General features: G+C 40.9%; 1 protein-coding gene across 1 annotated transcript; it reads left to right on the forward strand.

The window, feature by feature from the left end:
- Nucleotides 1–3094: 3094 nt before the first annotated feature.
- On the forward strand, nucleotides 3095–10310 carry LOC110508611 (large ribosomal subunit protein eL18). The gene is made up of 7 exons (XM_021589267.2): nucleotides 3095–3253; nucleotides 3974–4060; nucleotides 4286–4393; nucleotides 7408–7506; nucleotides 7869–7992; nucleotides 8297–8366; nucleotides 10178–10310. The coding sequence occupies exons 1-7, from the start codon at nucleotides 3110–3112 to the stop codon at nucleotides 10251–10253; spliced, it is 708 nt and encodes a 235-aa protein (XP_021444942.2). The 5' UTR covers nucleotides 3095–3109; the 3' UTR covers nucleotides 10254–10310.
- Nucleotides 10311–10377: the final 67 nt, after the last annotated feature.

A 10377-nucleotide genomic window follows, 5' to 3' on the forward strand; every position in this document is an offset into this window, starting at 1 on the left:
CACTCAAGGACCTTGAGATGCTTCTTACGGAGCCACTTCTTAGTTGCCCTGGCTGTGTGTTTCGGGTCATTGTCATGCTGGAAGACCCAGCCACGACCCATCTTCAATGCTCTTACTGAGGGAAGGAGGTTGTTGGCCAAGATCTTGCGATACATGGCCCCATCCATCCTCCCCTCAATACGGTGCAGTCGTCCTGTCCCCTTTGCAGAAAAGCATCCCCACGAATGATGTTTCTACCTCCATGCTTCACGGTTGGGATGGTGTTCTTGGGGTTGTACTCATCCTTCTTCTTCCTCCAAACACGGCGAGTGGAGTTTAGACCAAAAAGCTCTATTTTTGTCTCATCAAACCACATTACCTTCTCCCATTCCTCCTCTGGATCATCCAGATGGTCATTGGCAAACTTCATACGGGCCTGGACATGCGCTGGCTTGAGCAGGGGGACCTTGCGTGCGCTGCAGGATTTTAATCCATGACGGCGTAGTGTGTTACTAATGGTTTTCTTTGAGACTGTGGTCCCAACTCTCTTCAGGTCATTGACCAGGTCCTGCCATGTAGTTCTGGGCTGATCCCTCACCTTCCTCATGATCATTGATGCCCCATGAGGTGAGATCTTGCATGGAACCCCAGACCGAGGGTGATTGACCATCATCTTGAACTTCTTCCATTTTCTAATAATTGCGCCAACAGTTGTTGCCTTCTCACCAAGCTGCTTGCCTATTGTCCTGTAGCCCATCCCAGCCTTGTGCAGGTCTACAATTTTATCACACAGCTCTCTGGTCTTGGCCATTGTGGAGAGGTTGGAGTCTGTTTGGGTGAGTGTGTGGACAGGTGTCTTTTATACGAGTTCAAACAGGTGTAGTTAATACAGGTAATGAGTGGAGAACAGGGGGGCTTCTTAAAGAAAAACTAACAGGTCTGTGAGAGCCGGAATTCTTACTGGTTGGTAGGTGATCAAATACTTATGTCATGCAATAAAATGCTAATTAATTACTTAAAAATTATACAATATGATTTTCTGGATTTTGTTTTAGATTCTGTCTCTCACAGTTGAAGTGTACCTATGATAAACATTACAGACCTCTACATGCTTTGTAAGTAGGAAAACCTTCAAAATCGGCAGTGTATCAAATACTTGTTCTCCCCACTGTATATGTACAGTACCAGTCAAAAGTTTGGACACACCTTCTCATTCAAGGTTTTTTCTTTAATAGTACTATTTTTTTACATTGTAGAAAATAGTGAAGACCTCAAAACTATGAAATAACACATACGGAATCATCTAGTAACCAAAAAAGTGTTGAACCAATCAAAATAGATTTTAGATTTTAGATTCTTCAAAGTAACCACCCTTCGCCTTGATGACTGCTTTGCACACTCTTAGCATTCTCTTAACCAGCTTCACCTGGAATGCTTTTCCAACAGCCAACCAGCTTGAAGGAGTTCCCACATATGCTGAGCACTTGTTAGCTGCTTTTCCTTCACTCTGTGGTCCAACTCATCCCAAACCATCTCAATTGGGTTGAGGTTGGCTGATTGTGGAACCCCGGTCATCTGATGCAGCACTCCATCACTCTCTCCCTTACATTCCTGGAGGTGTGTTTTGGGTCATTGTCCTGTTGAAAAACAAATGATAGTCCCACTAAGGGAAAACCAGATGGGATAGCGTATCGCTGCAGAATGCTGTGGTAGGCTTGCTGGTTAAGTGTGCCTTGAATTCTAAATAAATCCCTGAAAGTGTCAACAGCAAAGCACCCCTACACCACCCCACCTCCTCCTCCATGCTTCACGGTGGGAACCACACATGCGGAGATCATCCGTTCACCTACTCTGCATCTCACAAAGACACGGCGGTTGGAACCAAAACTCAGACCCAAGGACAAATTTCCACGAGACTTGCTTGTACTCGTGTTTCTTGCCCAAACAAGTCTCTTCTTCTTATTGGTGTCCTTTAGTAGTGGTTTCTTTGCACCAATTCGACCATGAAGGCCTGATCACGCAGTGTCCTCTGAACAGTTGATGTTGAGATGCATCTGCTACTTGAACTCTGTGAAGGATTTATTTGGGCTGCAATCTGAAGTGCAAATAATTGTAATGAACTTTTCGTCTGCAGCAGAGGTAACTCTGGGTCTTCCTATCCTGTGGTGGTCCTCATGAGAACCAGTTTCATCATAGTTTATGGTTTTTGCGACTGCACTTGAAGAAACTTTCAAAGTTCTTGAAATGTTCCGCATTGACTGACCTTCACGTCTTAAAGTAATGATTGACTGTCATTTCGCTTTGCTTATTTGAGCTGTTCTTGCCATAATATGGACCTTGTCTTGTACCAAATAGGGCTAACTTCTGTATACCACCCCATACCTTGTCACAACACAACTGATTGGCTCAATCACATTAAGAAGGACAGAAATTCCAGAAATGAACTTTTAACATAGTTAATTAAAGGTTAAATAAATAAATTACTAAAAATAAAAACACGTCACACCTGTTCATTTAAATGTATTCCAGGTGACTAGACTACCTCATGAAGCTGGTTGAGAGAATGCCAAGAGTGTGCAAAGTTGTCATCAAGGCAAAGGGTGGCTACTTTGAAGAATCTCAAATATAAAATATATTTTGATTTGTTCAACACTTTTTTGGCTTACTACATCATTCCATATGCATTTTTTCATAGTTTTGAGGTCTTCGCTATTATTCTACAATATAGAAAATAGTACAAATAAAGAAAAACCCTTGAATGAGTAGGTGTGTCCAAACTTTTGACTGGTACTGTATATATGAGAAATGCATTTTTTTCTCTCTCAAAGCTGGAACTATGAATTCTGACACAAAAACATACATATTTAAATATTTTATAAAGTAAAAAAATAAAGAGCCTGACAAATTACAAGAAGAGAAGCTAGTTAAATGTTCTGTTCTGTTAATAAAATTGGCTATTAATTGTATGTAAATCACATGGTAAAATATAATAGACTACTGTATTTTGAAATGTAATTTGTTTTTCACATAGTGGTTTTATTGGTTAGAAAGTCACTTCACACTAGCCTATACACAAATGATGAATGGATTAAATTAATTAACGAATAGAATAACATAAAATATAAATATAATGACTTTTGGACGACGTGATGATCACACAGGAAGTAATAGCAAAACAGCCAACGAAAACGCGTGTGACCTCCGTAATCGCGGAGATGTGTTTATCGCGAGACAGCGACCCTTCCTTTTTCCTTTCCACTCTGGGTCTAAGATGGTAGGTACAGATTCTGAAAACATCGTTAATGCTCCGACTTGATAATCTAAGTCCATCCTCACTTTTACAGTAGCACAACTCAACCATTTCCATGTAAATATTTGCCTTGATGTCTTTGGTTTGAATTCCGAATGGTATTGACATACTATTTGGCGTTTTAGCGATACGGTTCAGTCCTTCACTACCTGGGGTTAGCGTCACAGTAGCTAGCTTGCTACCTGGTATTTTCACTAATTACTGAAAGACTCCGTGTAATTTAGACACAAGATAATGGTACTGCTGTTCGAGGAATGTCGGTAACTTTTGTATCTTCGTTTTGAGGCTTTTCCAAGTCGTATCGGATATCTGTCTAGGTTGATGGCCCTAAATGAAAACGTGCTATTTGACCAGTGTTGGTGAACTATGTTACTCCACTGTCTCACTAGTTAGCCGCTGTGTATGAGACTGCAACGTTATGCTAAACGGTATGCCGCCAAATTCAAGTTGGGTATGAATGATTTGTGTGCTGTTTAGGTGTGAGTTACACAGACCACGTCTACTAACGTTACAGTCGTTTGAGGCCTAGCCATAAAGCATAGGGTTCAGAAGCATGCAACGGTACTTTTCCTGGCACAGTGATCAGAAGTGTCATTAACAATGTGTAACTAATGATTTGGTTTTCAATTGATCAGTGCGCGAATGGCAAGTTTGCATGTATTTACCTGCACCATCTATTCACAGGGAGTTGACATCCGACACAACAAGGACCGTAAGGTGCACCGAAAGGAGCCCAAGAGTCAGGATATCTACCTGAGGCTCCTGGTCAAGGTAAGTGTCACAACCTTTATACATTGATTCAAGTTAACATTAAGGCATTGTCATGTAAACAAGTAGTCCGACAACTAAGTTGTTGATTTTACCATCTTAATGTTATACTTTTTTTGGTTAATTGTAAAATCTATGCAGCACATAGCTCAGAGTAACCCTTGTTAACATTTTACATTGAGTAGTCAATACTTTCTACTTAATAAATGTTTGTTCTCTTCCCCAAAGCTGTACAGATTCTTGGCCCGTCGCTCCACTGCTCCCTTCAACAAGGTGGTCCTCAGGAGGCTCTTCATGAGCAGGACCCACAGGCCTCCGATATCAGTGTCTCGCATGGTGAGTTACATCAATCTGTCCCTTTGCTGTGTTTTTAACCTGCTACAGAATCAAATTGCTACAATCAACTAAATTGAATGGCAGTAACGTTCACAGATTCAAAGACTTAAGAGGGCAACAGTACAAGTGAGAGGACAACTTCAGCTGGTACTCCTGCTTATGCCTGTTGCGCTACAATGCTTTATTGGCCTTTTGACACTTCCTTGCTCAAACATTCTAGTTATGATTCTCTTTTAACCTTTGACTCCTATGTCGTTGTTAATATACCTTCTGATGATTTGGTATCTTTGAGTGAGCTGGAGATCTTTCCACCTCTCGTGTGACTTCTTGAACATGTCCCATTTGGGGTGGCAGGTAGCCTAGCGATTTTAGAGCATTGGGCCAGTAACCAAAAGGTTGCTGGTTCCAAACCCATTAGGTGAAAAGTCTGTCATGCCCTTATTGCTCCTGTGTCTGCTAAATTACTTAAATGTAATGGCCCAGTTTCCCAAATGCATCTTAAGACTAAGTTCATTGTTGGAGCTTTGTGCAAGCTCAGCGGTTTCCCAAAACCATCGTTACTAAAATTGGACTTGAAACCGCTCATTATTTACTGAGTGTTTGTCGTTGGATGCTTTTTTTTCCCATCTGCGTCACTTTATACACAAGATCTCTGCTAAACATGGAATCAAGATGTTTCTGACCGCAGATAACTTTAGAACAAAGTTGACTACAAATACGAAGTTGCAAATGTCTTTATTGTTCCAAATTAGCAAAGGATAATAATAAAAAAAATAATCTTGCAATGGAAACCGAGATAACCGCATTAAAACAGTCTAAGGGGGATATAAGTGGTATCACTGAGTGGTCATGACTTCAAAACCAACTTATACTCTATCATACTAACACTGTCAAATCCCAGCTGTACGATACCAAGGGTCCTACAGCTCATTAGGGATGACAGTTCTACCTTCTACCTTTTAGCACTATAGGGACGATCAGAGGTGTTAAAGAACATACTCCCTAGGCTACCGTTCCTTATGTCCTCTGTACCCCTTCAATTCTCTCAGTACTGGTTTAAAGAGATGTGTAGTCTATTTTCTGGCTTATTGTGGAAAGATAAGAAACCAATAATTAACCATACACTGTCCATGTCAAGAAGCAAGGGTGGATTAGCTGTTCCTGTTTATTTGTATTACTTGTCTTGTGACAGTAATTTGATCTCTATATCATCATTATGGTATTACCCCAAGTGCCACTGTAAGATAAGCCACTTGAGTTTTCATGTGACGTGGCAAAGATACTTCATAAAGGTTATCTATGAAGCATCCCTCATGTCCAATATGGAACAACCCCTTGTTTACTACAGGGAGAAAGACATTGGCTAATATTACCTGGCTATGCCAAAACATCAGTCAGGTGGGGCAGGTCATAAGGGATGGTGATGTCAAACCATTTTAAAGAGTTGATAGCAGAGTTTGGCTTAAATAATATGGCATTTCTACCTTATTTGCAACTTAAATCAATAATCTATTTCCTCATGGTGTTGATGTGGGATCTAAACGTGATGGACAACAAACTAAGGGGTGCTGCTAATGGGAAAGGAACGGTTTCCACCTTATACAAGCTGGTTGGTCTCTCCTCCCCAAACAGCAACATCCCTACTCCGTTACATTGGGAACAGGACTTGGGTGTATCTCTCACTCCACTGTACAATGGGATGCAATATGGAAAAACATTGATATCCAACTAACTGTAAGGTATAAAATTATTCAAATGGTCTTACATAGGCTTATATTACACCTCACAGGTTTAATTTTTTTTTTATCAAAGCCTTTCAGAATTGTATTGGCATGGCTGCGGCGAGGTTGGTACACAAATGCATATTTTATGGAAATGTCCAGACGTCAAAAGATTTTGGACTGAGGTAGATATGTTGTCTGTACTTTAGTGTGCCTGCTAGGAAGTAGGGTGGACAATATCCAACCTAGAACCACGCAACATATCACTGTACTGGCTTTCCTATCAGTCAAACCAACAATACTTCTGAATTGGAGAGAGTGTAAACCACAGTGCTTCAGCATGGAAGTCATGGATTTGTTGACTATGGAAAGAGTCATCGGCCCTCCAGGACTATGATAACAGTCTAGACTCTAGCGGGTCTCTGGGACATTTATATGTAAATCAAAGAGCCTTGCCTAATATATTAATACTCTGTATGTGTTTGAACTGTACACCACCACCACCCCCCCCCCCCCCAGGCTTGAGTCCAGCCAGGTCACACAGGATAGGATAAAACACAGGCTACATAACGTAGCCTAGTGGTTAGAGCGTTGGACTAGTAACCGAAAGGTTGCAAGTTCTAACCCCCGAGCTGACAAGGTACAAATCTGTCGTTCTGCCCCTGCAGTTAACCCACTGTTCCTAGGCCGTCATTGTAAATAAGAATTTGTTCTTAACTGACTTGCCTAGTTAAATAAAGGTAAAATATATATATATATATATATATGCATGCCTATTTCAGTCATCTAAATTGATTTGATGTTCAATTAGTTATATTTTTATAATTGTAGGTTTTTGCCTCAATATTTCATGTGTAACGTGCAATGATGACAAATCTTATTTGGTGCATTATTATTGGATTAGACAAAACTGCCTAAATATTTGTAGTCAACGGTGGTAATATCCCTCTAGGGTCTGATCTGTCGTCAGTATGATTTGAATGGAGAAAGTTGATCTGATAGCTGCGCTGCCTTTCTTTCGTTCCGATCAGTATTGAGGCAGCTCCAACCACGCACTTGTGAACGTTCTCGCAGTGTTGTGTTTTTGGGATACTCGTGTTACATATTCGCCAGTTTGTAGGAACGATGCATCAATTAACCCTTGTTAGCCTAAGTTCCATTGCTATTGAGAAACCGGGACAATGTCCTTCCAGGTTTATTGATATGAATACATAGAAAAGTGAAAGCATCTTAGTATTTATCTTTACCCTGTGGCGGTTGTCCCTCGTCTGAACTATTTGACGTCCTCTTCAGATCCGTAAGATGAAACTGCCTGGTCGTGAGAACCGAACCGCAGTTGTCGTGGGAACCGTCACTGATGATGTCAGAATTCAGGATATCCCCAAGCTCAAGGTAAAGATTGTTTTAACTTACTGGATGCCTGTTTGGGTCAGGCTTTTGCTCCAGCACTAACACACCTGGTTTAACCTGGGGTGTATTTATTGAGGAAACTGTTTAAGAGCAAAACTAGCATTTCTATTGGACAAATTCAGGTAGGTCCCTCCGTTGCCTTTGCTTCCGTTTTAAGAAACGTTTTACAACAATCGGCAGAGTAAATACACCCCTGGCAATTTTTATCTGGTGTTGGGCTACAACAAAAGCCTTCACACCCTGTAACTAGGTAGCTCTTCTGGACTAGTGTTAGACTACTTCACTGAAAATGAATTAAGTGTTATCATGAGTTGCTAAACGTGCTCTGTTCGCCCTTCCCTTAGGTGTGCGCTCTGAAGGTAACTGACGGCGCTCGCCGCAGGATCCTGAAGGCCGGAGGTCAGGTCATGACCTTTGACCAGCTAGCTCTGGCTGCCCCCAAAGGACAGGGCACCGTGCTGCTGTCAGGTAAGAACACTGCTAGTTTGAACGATGTTCAAGTTTAAAGTTATGCTGGGAATATTCTATTGTACCTTTGCTCTACAGTCCTGTTACTGTTATCACCGCCACAGTCGGATTATGGCTAAACCCTGCCTGTTTCTAAAATTTCTCTTAAACCTAACCTTAACCACACTGCTAACCTAAATTACGGCCAAAAAGCTAATTTTGTGTTCATTCATTTTTACATCATAGGCAATTTTGGCTTTGTGGCTATTAAGTAGTGACAGCCCTGTTACTCTGGTCGGAAACTCACTTGTTTTCCTTCTTTCAGGACCCCGTAAGGGCAGAGAGGTGTACAGGCATTTTGGAAAAGCCTGTGGAACCCCCCACAGCCACACCAAGTGAGTATTGTACCCCTTTCTTGAGATTGCTGCTCTCCTAGGGTTTCATTCAATATCTATCAACTTATAGAATGTTTTCCAAATTGTTTGACAAGTTCGTTCCAGTTTGGTTTTCAATGAAAATCACAAATGTTTTTAAACGGAGGACACTTTCTGAATATTGAGAACTTCGATAAGATGTTTTGTTAGTACGGGGGCTTGTTGTGGAGAGCCCTACTTTAGAAAGAGGATACTAGATGTGCATTGTGTAGAGAAGGACAACCATGTTTCTCTTGTCATGTAGAAACAATTGTCAGTTTGTCTGAAATGTTCTAATCTATATGTTGCACCTCACTGAATTATCCCCTGAGCCCAGTGTTAAAAAAACGGCAATTGAATTCATTGTTAGAATTTATTATTTCAAAACTGGTAAATGAGAGTTGGGTCCTCTGTATAGGGAAGATTTGTTTTTGCGTTTTTCAAAACTCAAACGGCAGTGATTAGGGTTGTTTTTAGATGGCGATAATCCTGATCCCACCGGAAGGGTGCATTCAGGGTATTTTTTTAAAATGTATTTTACCTTTATTTAACCAGGCAAGTCAGTTAAGAACAAATTCTTATTTTCAATGACGGCCTGGGAACAGTGGGTTAACTGCCTGTTCAGGGGCAGAACGACAGATTTGTACCTTGTCAGCTCGGGGGTTTGAACTCGCAACCTTCCGGTTACTAGTCCAACACTCTAACCACTAGGCTACCCTGCCGCCCCGTCCGGGTAGGTTTATAAAGGTGAAAGGCAATATAACTAAGGTGAGGAGGTTTAAAATACTCTTACATCTGAATTAATTTGACTGCAGTATAGGTACTGAATGTGGCAATTTGTTTGTATTGAGAAGTGTCAAATACAGGTATGATTTCAAAATAGGTCATCCACGTGAATCATGTAGATCTGAACTAAATTGGGGGGGGGTGTACATGTTAGCAGTGATGGTGAGAGCGGTGTGCAGACAGTGATTGTCCTTCTATTATGTTGGATTAATGAATCTTTTCATTTCGCTTGTAAGAACAAGAGCACAGGCCAGTCTGACTAGGCTTTGCAGTCAGGTAGACTGAGAGAGACTGCCATAAAGGGAAAAGGAGCACAGTCACGCGTGCAACTTTACATCGTTGAACATCGAGAGTAACAAAAATGTCGTCACCTACAGGGGTTGCAGGTGTAATTGCAGGGTACAGTGAAAATCTTATGATATAAATACAAATACCACTATATACATTAGTTTACTCCTCTCGGGTTCCCTATGACAGTTTAGCGGTAGTGCCATAACCTGTCCAGTAGATGGCGAGGTGTAGGTAGGCCTGTTCAAAGCACTGGACATCTGGATTCAGTGATCTTGATGTTGTGGCCTCTTGATCAGAATGATTCATCTTTTTTATTTTTATTTTTTTTTTTAAATGTTTACGTCCAGATTGATCTTGAATTGCAAAACGGAGGATTCCAGAATCTGGATCATTCTGATCAAAATAAAACGTTTTTGGTGTAGAACAATTTGTTGAACTCAATGTTTATTTACAAAATATGAAAAATGTATGCGCCTGAGATCCACTAGATTCACTTTCTCCAACCCAGTTATATCATATCGGTGATTACTTGAAGGAACGGAGAAGGAAAAATGCATAATTTAAATGCATCAGGCCTAGCTGTATTTTGCTAGTTTTGTCCCCAGACTATAGCTTTGGTTTACATTAAGTTGATAGACTGGCAGATTTGCATTATCTGCAGAATCTAGGAAGTGGTTTGAAACACTGAATTAATGGCATATCCTTCTCTCCCTCAGGCCCTACATTCGCTCCAAGGGCAGGAAGTTTGAGCGTGCTCGTGGGCGCAGATCCAGCCGTGGATACAAGGCCTAAAGTCTTTTTTGTTTTCCCTGGAATCTGATACAAATAAAGATAGCGATATAAAATGAATCGATGTCTCTGTCTATTTGTTTTTTTTTCAGAGCTTTGTTGCGCTTGCATAGTACTTCACTCTAGA

This window comes from Oncorhynchus mykiss, chromosome 3 (genome assembly GCF_057628025.1).
Source record: "Oncorhynchus mykiss isolate SJ-2025 chromosome 3, ASM5762802v1, whole genome shotgun sequence".
NCBI classification, from domain to species: domain Eukaryota; kingdom Metazoa; phylum Chordata; class Actinopteri; order Salmoniformes; family Salmonidae; genus Oncorhynchus; species Oncorhynchus mykiss.

Excerpts from the sequence above, each read along its gene's own strand:
- LOC110508611 (XM_021589267.2), top strand. The coding sequence starts at position 3,110 with ATGACTTTTGGACGACGTGATGATCACACAGGAAGTAATAGCAAAACA. Across the intron at positions 3,254-3,973 it reads TCCACTCTGGGTCTAAGATG|GGAGTTGACATCCGACACAA; the intron begins GTAGGTACAGAT and ends ATCTATTCACAG. Across the intron at positions 7,507-7,868 it reads AGGATATCCCCAAGCTCAAG|GTGTGCGCTCTGAAGGTAAC; the intron begins GTAAAGATTGTT and ends CCCTTCCCTTAG.